Source organism: Coturnix japonica, chromosome 22 (genome assembly GCF_054131305.1).
Source record: "Coturnix japonica strain WE chromosome 22, WE-NBRP24, whole genome shotgun sequence".
Classification (NCBI taxonomy): domain Eukaryota; kingdom Metazoa; phylum Chordata; class Aves; order Galliformes; family Phasianidae; genus Coturnix; species Coturnix japonica.
Genome location: NC_140684.1, coordinates 4,444,021 through 4,466,586, shown reverse-complemented (window position 1 = coordinate 4,466,586; position 22,566 = coordinate 4,444,021). Strand labels below are relative to the sequence as shown.

The following is a 22,566-nucleotide window of genomic DNA, read 5'->3' as shown; positions in this document are numbered from 1 at the left end:
CCTTTCTGAGCTGTCTCTTACAGGTGCTGGTGCTCCCATCTGATCCCTGAGACCTGATCCACGCTGCCCACCCCTCTGAAACCCCAGTGAAGCCCTATTTGGGTCAGGAGCAGCTCTTGATTTCAGGTGTTCCCAACGAGCTGCTGCAGGCACTGTCCTGTACCCTCACCCTGTGGCTGCAGCTCACTGTGATTCCAGAGCTGGCCAGGTAAGCTGGGAGACCCAGGTAAGCAGATGTAGTACCAAGAATGATAATGTTTCCAAAACACAAGGCTGTGCTTCGTGCTCATCATGACAGCCTGGAAGTGGACACAGGTGTGGTTTTTCCACCTTGGTCAAGATGAGCATTTCCTTCATTAAAAGAGAGCTCACCACATCCCATTGCCCAGCGGGTGCACGCATGGCAGGACAGACCAAGGCCAAAATCCTGGAGCTGCTGTGACCTTTCTGTGCAGCCAGAGGACGGCTATAACGGGAAACACGGCTCAGTGCGGGCAGCCCCCGTCACAGCCACAATGATTTCTGGAGAAGACAATCACGGAGCTATAAATACTGCAGTGCTGTGGCCTTTCATCCTGGGGCAAGAGCAATCGGACACCCAGGGGCAGCCGGAGCCAGGCTGCTGGGTGAGCAGAACAACCCTGTTCCCATTCCTGCAGGGACGCGGGTGATGCTGAATGTTACTTCCCTGCTGTCCCTTCTCTCTCTGTGCTGGGTACTCTGTGTCCCCTCATGACATCCGGGCTGCGTGTCCTTTCCTCCCACCTTTCAGCCATCACATGGGGATTCCCTTTGCCTCGTGGCACAGGTTTAGGGCAGCGCTCTGCTGGTGGCACCAGGAGCATTTGCTGCACTCACAGCACGTCAGAAATGGCTTCAAGCTTTGCTCCCTCTGAAACTTCACATGAAATCCCTGTGATTTCTGCACAAAACTCCATGGGGAGACATCCCAGCCCCACTGCTCGTGGCTCAGCCCTGGGCAAGAGCTGCCCCTCACTTTGTTCTCCATGCATGGATATATTGGCATAGATGCAGTGAAAGGTTGGAAAGAAAATACAAGTTCTTCCCCAGGGGCTCAGCTTCACCTCATGGAAACATAAAGAATTTCTGTGCAACCTTTTGGAAGCTTTACAGAAATAACAGAGCCAGTATAGGAGTGTGCTTTTATATAGCTCTGCTTCCACGTCAGGCTCTGGTGGTGTTTGTTTTCCACTCGGATCAGGGTCGTCCCAGAATGGTGTTATTTTTGCAGAGGTTCCAGGATCGGGGCTGAGGTCTGAGTGTCCCAAAGGCTGCAGTGTGTGGGTCCCGGCTGTGCCCACGTCCTGCATGGTTGGGCATGGGGTGCTCCATGCGTGCATTCCCCGTGGCTGTAACACAGACCTCACCAGCTCATGGTAAATCACTGCAGGGCTTTCCCTACCAGGCAGGGTGTGAAGGTGAAGCTGACCTCGTGCATGGATGCTGGGTGGGGATGAGCACCCACACCCACAGTGCTGCTGCTTTAGCAGGGGCCATTAGCAGGGCAGTAACAGCATCATTCACTCAGTGCCACCTATTTAGTCACAGCCCCATCACGCCCAGCAATCCCATGTGTGACCACTGGCACGTCCCATCCCATCTCATCTCTGCTGGCACACAGACACAGCGCAGCCTCCTCCCAGCTGCAGCATCCCCAGCCCTGCAGTGCACAGCCTGTGCTGGGCTGCTCTTCTCCCTGTGCCCATCCCTCCCTGAGCATCCCATGCCCCCAACGTTGCAATCAGAAAAATCCAGGGACTGGACAAGGTTCAAACCTGAGGAAACAAACGTTGCTGGCGAGGCTGATGGAGGGGAGCGTTTGGTTTGGATTAGCAAGAAAAGCTATTTTGAACTCACGTCTGGAACTGTTGGAGCTAATCCCAGGTGAAAGCTGATTAAGGGCTGGATGGTGGGAGCGCATCCCGCCGCTGTCTGTGGTTGTGCTGGGGGAGTTGGGGCTGTAGGGTCAGTGAATGGGCAGCACGCATCCCTGTGGTTCCCAATGGAGCCCCTGTGCTGGCACTGAGCACGTCTGCTCTGTGTGTATCCAAACAAAACACTCAGACTTTGGCCACTGCTTTCAGGGTCCTGTAAATGAGTTCTATGGGGCGTGTGCCCTGCATGGGCAGCGCTGCCAATCACTGCTATCTGCAGGCCCGCCTGCTTTCATCCTTTTAAATCTTACTCCACCTCTCCCTCTCAAAGCACCCACAGCAGCTCGGTGTAACAGCAGCCCATTGGCAGAGCCCTGCAGCCTCCATGGGCAGCACAGTTTGTGCATCGCAGCTGGAAAACCACAGCATTTCCTATAGGTATCAGTGCTGCTTTCTTTCCTACATGGCTCTGCGCTGCCAGCACTGCTTCTCCAGCTGCATAAACATGGGGCAGTGCTTTGGCACACAGCGTTTGGGGTAAACACACGTCGTTTCCCTTCCAGAAAAATATTTACTTGCCTCTCTGGGCACTCTCACATTGCAAACACATTCAGAGCAGGCTGGGATGGGATGGCTTAGAATGGGTTTGTCAGCTTTCCCCCCCAAATATCACTGCGAGGAACCTCGGGGCAAACAGGGCTTCCTACAACCCCGGCTCTGGGGCTCTCAGCACAAAGCACTGCTGAGCTCAGGCTGCCATCAAAGCCCTGGGTAAGCTCTGCATGCAAATCCTACACGCATATATTTGCATACATCCAAATGCAGCTGGTGAGGTGGGAGTGTTGCCTCTATTCAGTGGTGCCCGACCACCTCCCATAGCCACACAAAGGGCACGGCACTGCCCTTCCCCTAGTATCTACACCCTGCAGAGGATCAGCTTTCCCTCTCCTCTGCAGTTGCTGTGCAGCACTTTGGGAAACACGGAGGGCAAATTCAGCCCTGCTCTCATTCAGCTGCGTTCAGTACTGTGAAGCCAACACTTAGGGTATATTCATTCTTGGACTCTTTAGAAGCAGCAAGCTCTGACCCCTCCATTTCTTTTCCAGGGCATTGGAGCAGTGCTGGTCAGGCTGTAGTTGGAGACGTGCAGGCTGAGCCGTGCCCATGCAGCCACGTCACTATTTCTGCTCAGATTAGAGGGAAATTACAATTAATCCTCAGAGTTCAGGGAGATCTGTGGGGCTTAGCATTATTTTTTGTCCTGATCACTCCTTATTTTTAGCAGCTGGGCCTTATTTATAGTGGCTCACAAGCGCTGCCAGTCCTCGTGCTCCCCAGCCCTGAGCAATCACCTCCTTTCCTTGTGCTGCACATTAGCACTGTGCTCTTCCTGAGTTCATTCTGCTGTGTTTCACCCCTCCTTCCCTTACCTGGAGAGGAAAACCCTTTCTGTGAGCCCCTGTCATTGTGCTGCTGCATCCCTGTAAACCTCAGGTCTATTTGGAGGTGGCTGCAGCTGCTGTGCTGCCAAGCACAGGCCCCGCTCCGGGATGGCAATGAGGATTGATTTCTTGATTACAGTCTAACACGTGGTGCTATAATTAAGGAAATCCTCCTGCTTCGGAAAGTCATTAGGAGGCAATTAATTGGGATGGGGCTGGAGGAGATGTGTGGCATCTCTAAAGAGCTACAGCCCTGTGAGCCCTAACCAGGCCTGCAGGGCTGCAGGGACATTTGTTGGGTTTGGTTTCACAATTTACTTCCCCCCCTGCTTTTTTTTGCTCATTATTACATACTCCAAGTTAGTCTGTGTGTCCATACACAGCATGTCCTCCTGCAGGCTCAGTTGCTGCCCATTATGGGTTATGGATGCTCCTGGTACTGGCCATGGGATGCTCCTGCTGCTGGTTATGGGATGCTCCTGGTACTGGCTATGAGATGCTCCTTCCTGCCTTGGCAAAGGTAGAATTCAACTCACAGCCCAGCAGCTCCTCATGGTTTGTTCTCTTTAGTTTTATTCACCAAATGTGAACTGCACAGTAAACTGCAGCTCTGCCAAGTAGACGGGGTGAGAGGATCGACTCACGGTCAGATGAGGGAAACATATTTTGAGGCAGAAAGAATTAATTAGGGAGAAAATCCATATCTCTGTCGGCGTGTGCTGGTGTGAGTTATTAACGCAGGGAGCAGACGTGTCTGATGGGCTTTTCGTGTGAGAACTGTTACAGAGAGATGAAATTTCACTCTCCCAGATGCGAGTTGCACCAGGCTGGATTTTCACTGTGCTTTTTTTAGGAGCAACGAGGGTCGGAATGGGAAGTGATGGCAGCTGGGCCATCACCCTACAGCATCCACGCACCCATTCCAGACCTCCCTTAGCTCCTACGTACGTATGTGTGAAGCAGAGTGCACAGCATCAGCCATCATTGGGTACATCTGTTTCAGACACAGCCATACACACCGGAGCCATTAAACCTCTGGCCAAGCTATAAAGGCACGGTGAGTCATTTTTTTCAGCATCTCAGGAAATCCTCCACTTCAGATGAGATCAGAAGAAGCCATTAGCGAGGAGGGATGAGGATTCATCTCCAAACAAAGGCAGATACGGAGTAATTGCAGTTCTATAAACACAGCATCACTTAAAGAGCTCAACGGTGCACTCAGCATCTGGGGAAACATCCAGACTTTGTGTTCCATCTAAAGAGAGATGGGTGAAATCCATTGGGACCCTCACTGTTCAGCACTAATTTGCATCATACGTTTTAGCTTGTCCATTGTACAAATAAGGAACAGGTGGGGTCTGCAGGCCTGGCTCAGGCTCCACTCTGCCCATCAGCGCTGTTTAAGTCAAATCAGGTTTTAAGTCCAATTCATTTCTGCTTGTATGGCAGAAATTATCCCAGGGCTGGAATTGTTTAAGCACCACATCTGCTCTGTGCAGCTCAGACCATGACTGCTGGTTCCGCAGACAGTGTGAAATCAGCAGCAACTGGGAGCGTTTGTAGTCAGGGCCAGAAAGGCCCTTAGCATGCATTGACAGATCAAAGTTCCCCTATTTGAAGAGCACGATAGCTGAGGGCTGTGCAATATCCCCTTCTCTGTGCAGTGCGTGGAAGTGCAGTGCTTGCTGTACCCGTGGCCATTAATGGGAAGCACAGCACAGCTCCTGGCAGTGTGCTCAGCCTGCTCATCCACTGCCTTCCCTTCGGAAGCATCACTTCAGCTGAACAAATCACTAAATTTAGCAGTGAGATCACAGGCTCAGGTTGCATTCTGCAGAAGGTCAAGCTGGAGAATCTTATGGTCCTGCCTGGCTTCCATGGGGAAATGCCATTTGGAATACAGCCGCCCAGCACCTTTCCATGTCTGAGTGCAGCTGAATTACACCCAGCTGCTTTTGTCATGGGGACACAGAGTGGGAACATCCCATGCAGAAGCCCTTTGGTGTCACTGAGCTCAGGGGCAGTGCCTGGGGACAGTGCACTGCTGGGGGACAAAGCTGCACAGGGCAAAGGCTGGGGCTGGATGCAGGATTAGTGGAGAGAAAAGAATGTCCATTGAAATTAATGAAGGACTGCAATTAAAGGTCCATGTATAACAGGGCTGTAGTAACACAGGGACGGGGCTTTGGGTTTGTTTTTGCTTGGCCATTGGCAGGACGTGTGTGGCTCTGGCCTGGTCACTCACAGCTGATTTTACCAAGGGGATAAACAAGTGGAAACTGGGAAATACAACCTCTGCTCCATATGGTCATAAACAAAATACAAGGCCTGCTGTCTTGTAGTTTCAGAGGACAATTCCAGGTCAGTGCTGGTGCTCATTTCAACAGTGCACCCACTCAAGCTCTAGGGATACCATCCCCATACGCCCCTTCTGCATGGACCATTCCCCCTTTTGGTGCCCCTTCATTAAACCCCATTGGTGCACATTGCAGGGCAGCAGCGCATAGTAGCACTGTGGGATCATTTCCAACATTCCACCCTCACCTGTCCACAGTGTGTGAGGACGGATGGGCCAACAGGCAGTGCCCTATATGGGAATGCAGACAGCTGAACCCAGATCCCACTGCCCACGACCTTTCCATGCAGCCACTCTGAAACAGCTGCAGCTCCAGCACTGTGCTCAGATATACAAAGGGTGATGGCTTCTTTCTGCACTGCTCGTCCTCTGCTTTAAGAACAACACTTTTCTGATAAGGAATCAGAGCTGGTGCCACAGAAATTCAGCTGACAGAGCTGCTGGGTGGCAGGAAGGAGCTTCGTGCTGCACAGCTGGTCAGCACTGAAATTAAAGCTCTGGGATCTTCCTTCTAGAAAGTGGCCCCACTTTGAGATCCCAGGCACAAAGCAATTATCTGCCTTCACTTGCTCAGTGTAATTAATAGCTGTGCTAAAGGGATGCCACACTCATTGTGACACGCTCTGTCCAGAGCAGGAACTTGGGCCTTTCCTCTGGGAATGGCAATGGACCTGGTGTATAACAAGGGATTAGAATGTTTCCCATATCCCACTATAACTCATCAGAAGAGAAGAGATATCCTCTGCTCAGGAAGGAAAATAGATCCCGGGGAGTAACTGAGCACAGGAAGCTGGCAGAGCTACAGACCTTTATCACCTCTATGTGTAACTTGCAACTCTGCATAAAGCTCAACCTTAGGACAAGTGCAATCCCTGACTTCTTTCCTAGCCTGAAATTCACCGAGTTTCCCCATGTAGCACAATGACAGGCTGAGCAGCTGTGTGGGTAGAGAAGCATTTTTACAGCTCTCAGAGCAGGGCACTGTGCTAAGATTACTGGGTTCCTCTCCCAGCTCTGCCTTTGATTTGTGCTGTGCTCAGCCCCCTTCATTTCTTTGTTTCCCCCATCTGTGACACTGAGATAACATCACAAGGGAATCACAGAGCGTGATTCATTAATGTTTATTAGGCAGAGGGAAATCCTTAAATGAATGGCACTGTATTGCAGGAGGACAAAGTTCAGGGCTGCTGGGGGTTGATTAGACCCAAACCTGTTATTCCCAGGCCAGGAGGATGAAAAAGAACTGAAAATCCTTTCATCCCCTGGTGTGTGTCAGCACAGTCTGCATCTCCCTCAGCACCCAGGGCTGTAGTTCGGTTACAACTGGGCTGGTGGCTTCGAGGGCTCACAGAGCAGCAGTGAAATCACTTCAGGTCATTGCAATGTCAATCTGGAACAGCAGATTTATCCCATCAGAACACCTTCATGTTGTCCAAAGGTGGGATCTGCACTGAAATGGCTCTTCCTGCAGCGGGTGGTGGAGCTTTAGGGAAGAGATTTGTCTGTTGGTTTCTTTTGCACGAGTTGTTTCAAAACAGCAAATAAGCAGCAAAATGTGTAGCTGTAGTGGGACAGTTACTGCAGTGACCCCCTCCCCAGCTGTAAGTAAGGGCAGGAAGGCAGCCATGACTTACAGGCCGGGTGCTGCACAGACCGAACAAACAGCGGGTTTAGCAACACCTGACTCGAGCAGAAACAAATATTGACAGTGTTTAGGACCCGGCTTTGGCAGCGGTGGGGCCGGGGTGAGGTTTGCCCTGCAGGTGAACCTGCCTCCCATTGCACCAAGCGCTGTTTGTGTGCTTGGTGCGTTGTGCGTGCACGGCGTGCCACCTTCAGGCTGCGTGTGAGCTCGGTGCACACAGCGGCTTTGGATGGAGCACAGTGCGGGTATGGAGCACAGTGCGGGTATGGAGCACAGTGCGGGTATAGAGCACAGTGCGGGTATGGAGCACAGTGCGGGTATAGAGCACAGTGCGGGTATGGGGCACAGTGCGGGTATGGATGGAGCACAGTGCGGGTCTGGAGCACAGTGCGGATATAGAGCACAGTGCGGGTATGGAGCACAGTGCGGGTATGGAGCACAGTGCGGGTATGGATGGAGCACAGTGCGGGTATGGATGGAGCACAGTGCGGGTATGGAGCACAGCCGTGCTGCGGGCTGCGCTGCTGCAGCGCTGCGGGCTCCTCGCCCCGCTGCCATCCACCGCACCGCACTAAGAGGCATCTCATGCCACGAAGCGCTGCGGGTGTATTGATGGCACATCAGGAGAGCGCTGCCCACGCTGGGCACCTCGCACCGGCTCTAGAAGGGAAAACGTGGCAGATTTGAGGCCAAAAACAACGGGTTGGGCTCTAAAGAGGCGTGATGCGGATAAGGCAGGGGGCGTGGCTTAAACCACTAGGGAGGCGTGGCTTGAGCATGGGGGCGTGGCTTGATCCGGAGCCCGGCGCGTGTCCCCGGCCGCTCTTCCGCGTTGAGTGACGTAGCGGGGGGCGGGGCTTACCTGACACAGCGGGGGTCGCTGAGGGGTGGGTGGGTTTTTACCCCCTTTCCCCCCCGCCATGGAGGGCGCTGAGCTGCCCATCCGCCGCCACCGGCGGGCCCTGGTGCGGGCCGTCAGCGAGCGGCCCTTCCTCATCGTCACCGGCGAGACGGGCAGCGGGAAGAGCACGCAGCTGCCCAAGTATCTGTACGAGGCAGGTGAGGAGCCCCGCGCTGAGGCCTCAGGGCGGGGTAGGCCGCAGCGCTGTGTTGGCCCCGGCCCTGTCAGTGAGTCCGTCCCGTTCTCCCCTCAGGCCTCGCCGAGCACGGAGCCATCGGGGTGACACAGCCCCGCCGCGTTGCCACCATGTCGGTGGCGCAGCGTGTGGCCGAGGAGATGGGCTGTGAGCTGGGCGGCCTCGTGGGGTACCAGGTCCGATTCGATGACTGCAGCTGTGAGGTACGGCCCTGCTGGGTGGGATCTGTGGTGTGGGGCGGTGTGTAGGGGGTAGAGCTGCTGTTCTGTGGTAACGTGGGGAATGGTTTGAAGCCGGGAGGGGGAGATTTAGGTGAGATATTAAGGGCAGCTGCTGCCCAGAGCTGACAGGCTGAGGGAGTTGGGTTTGTTCAGCCTGGAGAAGGTTGCGGGGTGACCTCACTGCAGCCTTTCAATACCTGAAGGGAACCTGTAACCAGGAGGGGAGTAAACTCTTGGAAAGGGCTGACAATAGCAGGACACGGGGAAATGGTTTTAAGTTAAAAGAGGGAAAATTTAGGTTGGATGTCAGGGGGAAGTTCTTCACTAGGAGAGTGGTGAGGCCCTGGAACAGGCTGCCCAGGGAGGTTGTGGATGCCCCGTCCTTGGAGGTGTTCAAGGCCAGGTTGGACGGGGCCCTGGGCAACCTGATCTAGTAAAGGTGTATGTTTGGTGGCCCTGCCAGGCAGGGGGTTGGAACTACATGATCCTTGAGGTCCCTTCCAACCCAGGTCATTCTGTGATATCCCATCCCTGGAGGTGCCCCAGGCTGAGCAGGGCTGTGAGGTACTTTTCAGGCCAGGCTATTCTGTATAGATTGCTCCGAAAGTAATGCCTTCTGTTTATCTAAGTGGAAGCTACAACATATACAAAGAGCACAGCAGCACTGTTTAAGAGAACAAGCTCTCAGCTGTGAAATGCCATTTTTCTATGTAGTCACCACCTTTAGCTGTGCGTTTTTGCCGGTGATGGCCTGTGTGCCACACTCATACAAATCTGCACCAGCCGCTGTCACCGCTGCTGAATGCTCCACCCACCGCCTTACTGTGCTCACATCCACTTCTTGGTCTGCGTCCAAGTTCAGCAAGTGTCATGAATGTCAGTGGGCAGAGTTATGCACTTCCATGTCAGACACTGTTCTGTCTGTCTGCCCCTCTGCTGCCATCTGTTGCATGGCAATAGCATGTAATGGAACAATGGTGAGACGTTCTGCCAATATTTTGGGGCAGCATAATAAAACAGGAGGCATTACTTTTGGAGCAGCCCTGTGTCATTCTGTGATATGTATTGTACAGTTCATTTTGCCAGGTTTTTTAACACGTAACAAATAAATTGCTGTCAAGTGAGAGTGGCGATGTGCCTGACCCTGTGTGATGCAACGTCAGTGTGTGTGTGCTGAGTAAATAGCTGATCTGTGTAGCTACAATTATCCAGCACAGCAGCTGAATGTCTAATTTAACTTCTCAGGAGACTGCCATCAAGTATATGACCGACGGCTGCTTATTGAGGCATATATTAGCAGACCCCCTTCTCAGCAAGTACAGCATCATCATTTTGGATGAAGCCCATGAGCGGAGCCTCAGCACTGTGAGTGTTGCCTTCTTGAATGCCAGTTTTATCTGGTATATTGCTAAGGGGAAATTTGGAACTCATTGGTAACAATAATAAATATATGGTACTCTTTCCTTCTGGTCTGTTTTCCCACAAGAGCTTTACCCTTCTGTTCTCTGAGGACCATAGGATCACTGCTTGGCTTATTACATGCTGTGTATCCTGGAAGTAAGATGCTGCCCGTAGTCCAGTTGGAATTGTTGTAGCTGTTGTTCTGTTTGACAACAGTTGTACCTTGGCTGGTATTTTGCACTTGCCCCAAACTGTCAGGGTTTTGAGGTCAATACAGTTAGTGCTAACTCCACTAGACTTTTAAAAACAACAACAAAACCCACACACTAACAGGAAAGTCCCTAAAACATCTCTCTCAGTGCAAGGCCTAACGTTTCATAGGGTGTGTATGTGACTGCTCTAATAGATTACAGTCATTGGGTTCATAAAGTATCTAAGCTGGCCTAAGTACTAAAATGTCAGTCTGACCCTTTTGTGACAAGCAAAGTGGGATTCAAGTGACCCAGTCCTCAGGAGGCTGCGTTGAGAGTCACAGATGTTGGGTGGGAGAGATAAAACACAGAGAAACCAAAGAACTGCCAATAGCAGGAAATCTGTCTGCAGAGTCCTAAGGAGTGTGCCATGAGAATGGGAAAAAGCAAGCAACCCACAGCTCAGGCTGGAGAAAAGGCAAAATGCTTTCTGAATCCTCATTCTGTCCTTGGCCTTCTGAGGGTAGTGCAAGTGAATGAGCAAGAGTGGTGTAAGAAATCACTGCTCCATCACCTGGAACTAAAAGGAGCAGATTTTTAATATACTGTGGTGCACAGCAAAATAGATCTACTGAAACCATAATATGAAGTAGTAGAACAAAGGAGGGTTCACACTCAGGTAACATCCTGGGTGAAGATGATTACTTTTCTTAATTGGTGTGGTATATTGCTTGCAATTAACTTGACCATGGGAATATAAAAATGAAAAGCAAATAATTCTATGTATAGGCTGTGAGAAGAGCTGACGAAACAAATTCTGGAAGCCTTTCATCAGGCACTTCTAGAACCACTGAGGAACTAATATAAATTGCTTCTGTTTTCTGTTAGGATATTTTATTTGGCTTGCTGAAGAAGCTATTTCTACAGAACAAGCCACCAGGCAGGAAGACAGAAATGAAAGTGGTGGTGATGTCAGCCACCCTGGAGGTGGATAAGCTCTCAGAGTTCTTTGGGCATTGCTCAGTGCTGCATATTCCAGGAAGAAGTTACCCAGTAAAGGAGATATTCTGCAACCTGCTCAGCCCACGGGACACTGGAAGCTCTGCGTATGTTACAGAGGTTTGGCCTGTTTTGCTTGATTTCTGTGTCACGTTCTGTGCTCTTGGTTATTGTCAGTTGTAAGACCACAAGAATTATCTGTTGGATTGTTGCATTCTTAGCATCTTCCCATGATAATGGGGAACAATTAGTACGATGAGGATTTTGAAAGAGTATTCCCAGCTGATGCTGGCTTGTTTATTGCTTGTTTCAGGCTGTGAAAGTGACGTTGGATATCCACTTAAATGAACCAGAAGGTGACATCTTGGTTTTTCTGACAGGTGGGAGATTTTATTTCAACAACTGATGGTTATTTCAGGCAGAGTATTGCACTGTCAGCAAAACCAGTACAGCCTTCCAATGACTTTCCAGTTAGTCTCAGAGCAGTAAGTAGAGGAAAGAGAGCTGCAGATTGACAGACAACTCTTTCAAATGATAGCTCTTAGAGCATGTGTAGGTATACCTGGCCCTATGAGATATGAAAAGTATTTACAGGGTTGGTGCATGTTATTTTCTTTTTTTGACAGATTTACTTGGCATTTATATTGTGCCAGATTTACTCTTTATTTGTGTGGTTTTGCTTTGATGTTAATTCAAGAAGGTACAAATTTTGTATCTCCAAAAAACTACATCAGCATATGGACCAGGCACACACATGCATTTATTTATTAAGGAAAATCCTCAGTGAGAGGCACTGTGGAAAGACTGGATTGTCATCGTTTAGCTAAATGCTGCTTCCTCCTTACAGTGGGCTGGGTGCTGTAATATTGGCAAGTCAGTCTTGCAGAGGTGTTGCAACTGAGGAAGAGAATGTTGTAGTTAAATAGGCCACTTAAATGCTCTTGTATGTGGTTTGGTTTTTTTTTTAGGTCAAATTGAGATAGAAAAAGCCTGTGATCTCCTTTTCAAGAAAGCAGAGTCTATTGATTACCGATATGAAGTACATGATCAGTCTATTGAGGGACTGCTTATCTTACCATTGTATGGGTCAATGTCAACAGGTAATCTATTTTGTTTGTTGTTTTTTTTGTTTCTGTCATGTTCATAAGCTGAAAAAACTTGAGCTTTCTCTGAACTGGCACAGAAGGCTCCAGCCAAAATTCCTATCTGCTTGAAGTGGTGGAGATGGCAGGAATGGCTTCATATAGTATCAAGGTTTCCAGCTTTAAAATGAAGTGTTGCAACACTGAAAGGTCAGATGTCTTATTTAGGCCCTCGCATTTCATTTTATATGGGAAAGACACCACCAGTATTTTGTCAAAGACAAAATTTGACCTGTAACAGAAGATTGAAATAATACAGTTACACAATATAGAAAGTATAGGTTATCAGCATGAGTCACTCTTATATTTGGCAGCAATACAACAGATAATTTTGAAGAGTTAAAAAACAAAGCACTTTGCCCTTTGCTGAACACAACCAATGTATTTTTGGATGATTATGAGTGCAGTGTTTAAATGTGTAAGTGCAGTTTGTAGACCAGGAGACTGAATAAGTGTTCAGAAACTCTGTGGTTCCTAACATACGCTAAAATCTTGAACTGCTTAGTGTTTCCTTTTCAAATTTCATTGAAATGAATTTCACTGAGCATCTGAGGAAGTTTGCCTGGTGTCAGAGGCTTGATTCCAAGAGTCAGAGCATTGTTTTACTGACTGCCTGTCATTTTAGATCAACAGAAGAGAATATTTTTGCCAGCTCCCAAAGGAATCAGAAAATGTGTGGTATCTACAAACATTGCTGCAACGTCTCTGACCATTGAAGGAGTAAGGTATTGTTTCCTGTCCCTCACAATAGGTGCAACAGCAGGAATAATTCAGAAAGCTGTACCAGGTTTGGAAAAGCTTATCTGAATTCCTTCTGCTCCCATACCTGACCAACAATTACCTGCTGCCTGTGTGTGTGTGTGTAGTGGATTAAAAAAAAACACCTTGGTACTATTGGATAGTCTTACAGATGACTAATATTGTTGGAACCTAGTTTGAAATTGAATTTCAGCTCCACTCAATCAGCATAATCTCACTGGGTGTGGGGAGGTATTATCTGTAACATCCTGTAGACTAAAGCATGGCCGGGCTGTAGCTAGCCTGCAGATTGCAACTCCCTTTTTGCAGCAATTGTAGCAGAAATGTGTTCTGGCTCTCACTGTGTGTGTGTGGCAGCTGCATGTCTGTCTTTTGAGACCTTTGTTGGTTTCTTTCTCTCTGACAAATCCTTTCCAGGTACGTAGTAGACAGTGGATTTGTGAAGCAGTTGAATCATAACCCCCGAGTTGGCTTGGACATATTGGAAGTGGTTCCCATTTCAAAGTAAGTCTGATAAAGGTAATTTGCATGGTGTTTCTAGGAGCTGATCTGCCAGTATTGTGTATCAGATGCTTTTAAAAATAATAAAACAAAAAAGAGGGGGCACAAAACCATTTCATTTGGTGCTCAAGAAGAAGTGGTTCAGGACACATCATTTCTTAAAGATACAGGCATTGAGAAGGAGTTGAGAATACACCGTCTGTCTCCTGAATAGTGTCCTATGTTTGCAGAAAATAACAGTCTGATTCAGAGGAGTTAAAAGCAAAACAATAAAAATCTTCCTTTGCATAATAATGCTTCTTCATTCTGTTGTATCTTGTATAGCTGGGTTTCTCAGTTGCCGTACATCGTATTATGTCGTATTAAAGCACAGAAATTGATTGTCATAATTACGTGTGCTGTTTTGGATAATACCAGAATGGCTCAGGATTGGTTTTTGTTTGTTTGTGAGTGGTTTCATTTCTTAATTTTTATTATTTTTTTTCCCTCCCTGCCTTTCTGTTTTGGCAGGAGTGAAGCAATGCAGCGAGCTGGCCGAGCTGGCAGGACATCATCTGGGAAGAGCTACCGGCTATACAGCACAGAATTCTGGGAGCAGTGTATGCCTGATCACACAGTTCCCGAGATACAGAGAACCAGCCTGACATCTGTGATCCTGACCTTGAAGTGCCTTTCTGTGCATGATGTCATAAGGTAACCTCTCTGAGGAAGGGGGATTAGTGTTTTCTTCCTGAGCCTCAGAGGCAGGGCAGCACAGGCACTGGCTGCCTGTTGGCAGGAGCTGGGATTAGGTCCCTGGCCAAGTGTGATGGTGCAGTGCAATCAGCTTGTCAGCTTTTCTGTTCCTCTCAGAGTCTTTAATGACAGATTGGAGCCTGAGCTCAGGTTCATTGTGAGGTTCTGCCAAAACTGCCTCTTTATCTCTGAAATCATTAGCGTTCCATGTGTTCTTTTGTTGTAATTCTTTACTGTGAGGCTGCATGTAGTACTACACCCATACACTCAGACTGATAATGCATACTGTGGTCAGTAGTTTCTTCTGGAAGGTTTCAAAAGTATTTTAATAAATATGAAAAGTAGCAAAATTAAACAGTATCTGAACAGTTAGATTTTTTTACTTCATTTTTTATTATAGATTTCCCTATTTGGACCATCCTGAAGAAAGGCATATTTTAGAAGCTCTCAAACAACTTTACCAGTGTGATGCTATTGACAGGTAAAACTGGAGGGGTGTGGTAACTACATGAATTGAAATGTAGTGGTTCAATTATTGTTAATGAGTTATTCACATGGACTAAAGGACTTCCCCTAGCAATAGATTGTTTCCTCATTTCACCAGGAAGTTAGCTACTGGATTTTAGTACACTCATTGTAAAAATTAGGGTTAGAGCATGGCTTAGAACTTGAGAGAGATTAATTTCTTTGCATTGCCCCAGAGTTCCTGAGTAACCATGTACAAATTATTTCAACTCCCTGTGAATAGTTCCTGATCCCAGAGTGGTGTGATGAAGATGCTGAGGCAATGGCTGGAGGCCCATCCAAGAACTCAAGACAGGAAGGGAGATCTTATCCTTAGCTTCCAGGAATTCTTCTTGCAAATAAATAAAAAATCTTAAGCATCTGCTATGCTTAAAAAGGCAGCTTTGCTTGCCATGAGGGAGGCATAGGCAATCTGAAGGAAGGTGATACTTTTTTTGTCTTTCCTGCTTTTTATCTCTATATGGTGGCTGACATTGTACCTGCATGTTATGATTTACGTTTAACCCTACTTCTGTTGAATCTGGTGTTTGGATCTTTTTCCTGGGATAAGGAGAGGCCACGTGACGAGATTGGGTGAATTCCTGGTGCAGTTTCCCCTCCCTCCCAACCTGTCCTGTGCTGTCATAAAAGCTGCTTCTCTTGATTGTGAAGATATGCTGCTTCCCATTGCAGCCATGTTGTCTGTGGAAAATGTCTTCATTCGTCCAGGTAGGAACTCCTGTACCTCAAAACAGCTGTGGGTGGGTGGGGAATTCTGCTTGGATGGGACTTTCTCAGACAGTGGCTAAGCAACACACAGTGCTTCATTTGGAGACCTTTTCTACAGATTCTTGGTGCTTGTTTGGGGGCTTTCTGCCCTGTATTACCATGTATAGTTTTCTGTGCTAATAGTTTGAGGCCATTCGTATCTTAGATGTATCTCAAGATTTTAAAATGGGAGCTGATTCTGCAGTTTGAACAATGGTAGAACCAGCCTTTACTTGGGGGCAAAAAATATCCTGCTGAGGAGCAAGCTGGTATTCTCAGTTTGGTCCAGCTTTGTTGGAGACTAAGTATTTGCCTTAAATGAATGCCTTAAATAGCTTATATATTGCAAGTGCAGTGCCTTGTCTCCCATAGGCAGACTTGTTGGGAAGAATGTTAAGGTTGGGACAAACATTCAGGTGCCCGTAATGTTGTACAGCTTTCTGTGCTCTTGGAGGCAGGGCATGCCAGGAATTGAAGACTTTGGAATTGCCACTGTCCAACGTAGCATGGAATTGGGTCGTATTTTTTCCAAGGCTGTGAGCTGTAAAGTGACATATGGGTAACTAATGGGTTGCTGAGAGGTCATGAGAGGGAATGCTGTGCTACAGGAGGTGGGGAAAAAAGAAGAAAACAAAAAGCACACCGCAGCAGATGTTTTGTTGGTGGTGTTTGCTGTTGGTCTAATTATAGTTCAGATAGACTGGTTAATTACATGTTAAGGAACGGGGTCACCTACAGATTGGTTTATTTGTTCAAAACTGTTTAACTGAGTGAAGCTTTCAATTTACTGTGGGAAGCTCAGTATGCTGAGAACTGCCTCTGTTTCTGGTGTTTTTCTAAGTGGGAAAAGTGATTTTGCTGCCATTCTGACCTGGTACCTTTCTCAGATGTTAATCTCAGTCTCCCTTGTCCTCGTTCCCATCTCATTTTCCCTTCACCTTGATTCTCCAGCGTGACATCCCACCCCCAAGTGAGTAAAGACTGTATGTAGCACAGTCTTTGTGGGAGACCTTTGTTCCTTCAAGTCACTCGTTGGCTCATGTCCAGTTATCTCTGTAGTCTATTAACTGTGCCAGTTAGTGCAGTGGATGAGGACACTGCTGATTGTATAGATAGTCTGGTTCTGTTCAGGAGTCTTTCCCAGTTCCACAGATGTGTGTTTGCTTTCCCATCCTCTGTCTGGCATTATGCACTTGTTATCTGTTCAACCAACACATGCACACACGGTCATCACTCTCCATCACATTAGGACACAAACACACTTTCCATTCTGAAGACAGTTGCTCATGTGTGATATGGATATGAACAGGCCCCCTTACTTCATCAGTATTGCTCATTGTGCCCACAAACTTCTGACATCTGTAATACAGCCATCAGACAATGTGTCCTAGCCAAGCACTGTGCCAAGGGGAATACATTGTACTGGGGAAGGAATTCTTTGAGTATTCAGAACTTGGAAGAACACTTTAGCAGTGTTTTTTTACCTAGCACATTCCTAGTGTTTAGTGAAGGCAAATTCCCATTAAACTCATGGAAGAATATTTATCTTTTTTTTTTTTTAACTTATTTTTTTAAGACCTCTGTTACTATGGTACTTGAGTAGTGGAACAAAAGCTGAGAGTTGTGGATTAGATGCTATGCTGGGGTGTTTGCCTCAGGGCAAAGCTTTTGCTTGATCCCTGTGAGCTGTTTGTTCAACATTGTTGCTCCTTGATCTTTTCATGTTGGCATCTGATTTGACTGCAAGAAGAGAGCAATACGTGTGACTTCTCATAGAGGCTGGTAGTCTTCATCTCTAGTGCTGGCTGATGAGATTAATGACTGATTTAATAGCATGTACATATTCTTGTTAGTCTGCAGTAGAAGGGAAGGAAGAACTGTAAGTGCAGCAAGACTGTGAAACACACTTTGGAGATGGGCTTGTAGGAGAAAGAGAAGTGATAAGTTATAACTCACTTCAACAAAGTCATTTCTATTTATTTCCTCAGGTGATCCTCAGAAGCAAAAGGAGGCAGAACTTCAACACCAGGAGCTCTCCTCACAAGTGGGAGGATGCAATGACTTCGCAACCCTCTTAAACATTTTTGAACAGTGCAAAGCAAGGTATAAAATGATTCCTGACAGAAATTGGCTTTGTGTTGCTTAAAACTCCCAGCTGCCAATGGTTTTAAAATATATGCCATATATGCAAGTGTATGTGCTCATTTGTAATTGCAGATTTATTTCTTATTGTGATCTGTAATTTGAATCAAAACACCTATTATTTAAACTGACAAAGTGTCTGGTTGTGCAAGGTTGCCTTCTTTGTACGATTGTGACAAAAAATACAGGCAACTTTCTGCCTTCACTTTACAAAGGGCTGCTTTATAATACAAGTATTTCTGTTCCCAGCAAGTCTCCTTCAGCTTGGTGCCACAAATACTGGATCCATTGGAGAGCTGTAAAATCTGCTATTAGTGTGGAGAAACAACTTCGGGAAATAACCAGCAAACTGAAACAGGTAAAGAAATACAGTATTTATGAACTATGAGTTATGCAAGTTTTATTTAAGATTTGTACTGAAACTTGGTCAGATGGTTGATACCTTTCTCCAGTAGAAACCAGCTCACATAGTATTCATTAGAGCATCTTGCAGCAGCTGTGTAACCAACATGTTTAGGGGTGGCCACATGCAGGAAGGAGTATTTTCTTCCTTTCCTTGTGGTTTCTGTGGGGATGAGAAACCTAAGGTGTAAAATCTGTGGGATGGAGACCCCTCCATACAGAGATTTTCTTTGGCAAAGATCCTTACTCGAGTTATTTTCTTATTCATCTAGCTACCAGACTTCCCTAAAGAGACTTTTGAAGGCTCTAGAACTGAACTACTAAGGAGATGTCTGTGTGCAGGATACTTTATCAATGTAGCAAGAAGGTAAGTAATAAATCTTGGAAAACTTGAAGGGAAAAGGATACTGTTGAAAGATGTAGCTGCATGTTGAAACAGTAGCAAGAGTGTGCTGTTGGTAAAAGTAGCAAACTAGTTGCATGGGGCTAGAGGTCTGCTCTGCTTTCTAACCCTTGTTACATCCCTGGGCGAGTTGCTTATTCCTTGGAGCAGTAGTTTGTAAAACATCTGTTGAATGAGCTTACAGGTTGGTGACTACTTCCAGATATTGAGTTAAAACACTTTGAAGATGTCAAATTATCATGGCTGTCAAAGGCTGCAATCTCAAGCCCTGCTAATCATTGTGTTGTTACACCTGCAATATTACTATAGTAAATTAGATGTATTTTATTCCTCATCTGTTTTGTGCACTTAATTCTGGAAGGTTCTTCCTTCTAAATTTGAATACAGCTTTGCTGCTGCTGACTTGCTTAGTTTGTGTTGCTGGCTAATCACAGCAAAGCAGGATTCAGTACATAGAATTGTTCACAACCCTTCTAGATCTGCAGCCAGGACCTTCTGCACGATGGACGGACATGGCAGCATAGTGTATATCCATCCTTCATCTACAGTAAGTTGCCAAGTTCTATTCATAAAGTAGCAAAGGGTCTTTAAAAGGAGTCCATGTAAACTCCTCCTCTTGTGGTAACTTGTGTCTGGAAGAAAAAGTATTGCAGTGTCACCAGAGTAGAGTATTCATTTTGAGAGTGAGGAAGAGACTTTCATTTTCAAATCAGCTAAATGTTTGGTTTATGAAATGAGTACAGTATAGGCTGAGCTTTCCCTCTGGCTGTTCTTGGATTTCCTGGGCAATTTTGAACATGTCTTGCTGCAGTTTTTCTCTCTGGAAAGTTAAGGTAATGTCAGCTTTACCTCATTCCTGCGTCTGAAGCTTTGCAAGATACTGTAGTGGAGAGTGCCTTTGAGTTCTTATCAGTTCTGAAATAATCTTTATATTTTTAAGTTATATAACCAGGAGACTCGACTTGAGTGGATTATCTTCCATGATGTCACAGTGACATCCAAAATCTATGTCCGGACAGTGTGTCCTGTTCGCTATGAGTGGGTCAAGGACTTGTTACCCAGACTGCATCAGATTGATGCCTATGAGCTGAGCAGTGTGGCACGGGAAGAAGTAACCGAAGAGGAAATAACCAGGTGGAAACATAAGGAGGACCTCAGAAGGCAGTGTGGTAAGGACATCACTAGTGCATACTTGTGTCACACGTAGCTTGTTGAACACGTGTGTGTATTGTGCCATGAAGTGCATTCTGGACCAGTGTTAATCTTGATGTGCTTAACATCTTTGATACATGTTGTTCTTGCTGTGTTCTTGTCTGACTGCTATATAATCCTTGTTTTGTGCATGTAGTGGTGTTTGCCTACTGGTCCTTTCCGTGCTCTTTCTTCTGGCTTAGTGTTGCTGACAGAAGCAGAACTTTGCCAAGAGTAGAACAAAAGCATTTTGTCTGCTTTTTAAGTTTGCAGAGGATATTCAGTGATAGAAACTGGGAGTTGCTAAAATAACGCTGACCTGAGGGAGAAAATCCCAAAGGACTATTATAAAAACAATCTTAATTTGGCGAAGATCTCTTTCTAACAATAAATGCAGCGCTATATGTTTGAATAAGGTGTCATTTCATTAAAGCTGGTGTGTTCTCACTGATCTGAATGCTTGACATTCTTTGAATTTTTCTGTCAGCAGGATTGTAGAGCAGCCAGATGTTCAAAGGGCCTCTTTACTCTGGAGCTGACCCTTCTAAAACATCAATGTAACTTACAGCACTGCACTACTAGCAATCTAAATTCTCTTCAGTTTCCTTAGAATGGAAAGACTGTAGACTCTTGCTGGGACCAGCAACTGTTTCTCTCCTGTGTTACTGTGTAAAGCAGGCACTTTAAGCTGTAAAAACTGATGGAAAGGATATTTGAATTGCTGGAAAACAAAGGGGGGGGGGGGGGGGGTCCCATCTATTAATACTAAGTCCAGAGTGCTGAGGGTATCCTTAGTTCTCCTTAGCTTTTTAACTTTACCTGATGATTATAAGTGAGTTTGAGATCATCCTTAGAAATATTCCAGCTTCAAGTAAAAATGGGTGTTTGAAGGGCTGACAAAAGCTTTGAATTGGTGCTTTTTCTAAAACGAACAAACAAAAATACCCCCCAAAACCTGAAAGGTGGCTCCTTTTCTTCTGGGAAAAAATATGTTCCCAAGGTCTTTGCTCAAAGGATGCATTTCTAAGGAGGTCTAAGCAGGAGTATTCCCACTGCTTTATCTGTGTATTTCCTTCCCTCCCTCTCCCTCCTATCTCCAGGAACTTATAGTTTATTCCTTATACTTCTCTAAACTTTTGTCCTGTTCCCATTGCTGTCCTTCTACCTAAACCTGAGTTTGAGATGTGGAATTAAGAGAAGAAATGACTGCGTAGAGTACAAAGATACACAGTAACTCTTATAATGAAAAACAAGATGTACTTCTGGGGGTAGGATGAGCCCAGCTGCAAATACTGACATGGGATTTAAAGCATGATTGGTTTATTTTTCTCCCTTTTGTGGTTCTGTCTGCCCTTTCTGAAACACATCTGAATGACTGTCTGGTGCTTGGGAAACATCTGGAATTCCATTGGGTTTTTTTGGACATTGCACAAATAGGAAGAATTGGAATGCTCTTTTTTTTTTGCACACAAATAGTATATGTCTCTCTTTCTCCCCACAGAAGGAGCCAAAGACAACCCTGCCAAGAAGCTGGAGAAAAGGAATGATGATAAATCCATTCAGGATGCCCGAGCTCGATATCTTGAGAGAAAGCAGCAAAGAGCACAGGGTTTAAGTGGCCCATTGAAAGAAGTGAGCTAACGCTCACGGCTGCTCTGCTCTCAGTATTAGGACAGGCAGTCGTTCTGACTGTGTTTGCATAGAGCAAAATGGCTACTTGGAATGATGGAGAAGTTCTGCTCTGTGTGGTGAGTTGCACTGCTGAGGTGTGCAGAGATGATCATCTCTCCTGCATTTTGTAAGGAAAACTTGCCAAGCTGAACTTTGTTGCCATGTGTCACAGGCAACAATCTCGTGGCTTCCAGTGTGGACGAAGACACACTATGTACCTTGGTGCCAATTCTGTGGCATTTAATTGACTTAGGAAGGGCTCGGTGCCTTTTAATAAAACTTCCTTAAAGTTTTTCTTGTTATTTAAAGCTGGGAGCTGTCACTTTTTGTCCATGTTACCTTGTATGGCTGCGGCTGCACCCTCTTTATTGGATGCTCAGGAAAACATATAGGAAGTGCTGTTTTAATGATAGATCAAGATGATCCCAAATTCAAAAGGACCTTTGCCATGTGTTCTCTTCCAACTATATGATCCCAGCAATACAGCAATGGGTTGGGGTGAAGATATCTTTGTACATAACACACTTTATAGATGTTTTTGTATTCTTTTGCTCAGGGATGACTTAGCATCGTGCAGTGTTTTCCATTCTGCTACATCCCAGCAGTGCAGCCCTCAGCCAGGTTCCACCCTGCAATCTGGCAGCAGGCTGCAATTCTCAGCCACCCAGTGCCTGTTATTTCTGATCTCTATGGATCCGTCTGTAAAAAATGAGTTTGTATAAAGAACACATCAAGAACTGCCAGCACAGCAAAGATGCTTTGTCATCATCAACTTCACCTCCTCATCTCCCCTCAATCCCAGGCTGTTAATGCTTCAGTAAATCCAATCCCAGGCTGGTAATGCCTCAGTAACTCGTGTTCTAAGATGATTTCCCAAGCAGGAGCTGCTGCTGTTCCATGCCTTGTTTGTGTGGCTGTGTCAGCTTTGTGGTTCTTGCTGTGGGTGTTATGGCAATGTTATTGTAAAGGAAGCAGTGGGGCTGTGCCTCCCTCCTTCCACCACTGTATTAAGATGGATGGAAGGGGAAGGGGCACGCTTCATATCTGGCCTTGTGTTGGATGAAAGGGCCCATCCACGGCTGCCATTTTCTCGTGTCTCTC

General features: G+C 46.5%; 1 protein-coding gene across 8 annotated transcripts; it reads left to right on the top strand.

Moving 5' to 3' along the window:
* The first annotated feature begins 189 nt into the window (after positions 1-189).
* On the top strand, positions 190-21,773 carry DHX40 (DEAH-box helicase 40). Of its 8 annotated transcripts, none has more exons than XM_085521995.1 (17): positions 190-208; positions 8,493-8,638; positions 9,902-10,021; positions 11,137-11,367; positions 11,561-11,627; positions 12,216-12,347; positions 13,015-13,114; positions 13,566-13,652; positions 14,160-14,342; positions 14,785-14,865; positions 15,460-15,617; positions 17,645-17,759; positions 18,048-18,156; positions 18,473-18,567; positions 19,081-19,150; positions 19,544-19,772; positions 21,296-21,773. In XM_085521995.1, exons 2-17 carry the CDS (start codon positions 8,546-8,548, stop codon positions 21,433-21,435), a joined length of 2,010 nt encoding a protein of 669 aa, XP_085378121.1. In that variant the 5' UTR covers positions 190-208; positions 8,493-8,545; the 3' UTR covers positions 21,436-21,773. The 8 variants fall into 8 exon arrangements, 5 of the variants coding, with proteins under 5 accessions (XP_085378121.1, XP_085378120.1, XP_085378123.1 ...); XR_001559021.3 differs by lacking the exon at positions 190-208 and adding an exon at positions 8,177-8,397 and having other exon boundaries at positions 19,623-19,772; XR_014936446.1 differs by lacking the exon at positions 190-208 and adding an exon at positions 8,177-8,397 and having other exon boundaries at positions 15,133-15,617; positions 19,623-19,772.
* Positions 21,774-22,566: the final 793 nt, after the last annotated feature.

Bases quoted from the DNA above. Each gene is read 5' to 3' on its own strand.
- DHX40 (XM_015880989.2), top strand. From the start codon at position 8,259: ATGGAGGGCGCTGAGCTGCCCATCCGCCGCCACCGGCGGGCCCTGGTG. The intron at 11,368-11,560 runs GTTTGGCCTGTT...TGCTTGTTTCAG, and splicing joins GCTCTGCGTATGTTACAGAG to GCTGTGAAAGTGACGTTGGA. The intron at 19,773-21,295 runs GTAAGGACATCA...TTCTCCCCACAG, and splicing joins GGACCTCAGAAGGCAGTGTG to AAGGAGCCAAAGACAACCCT.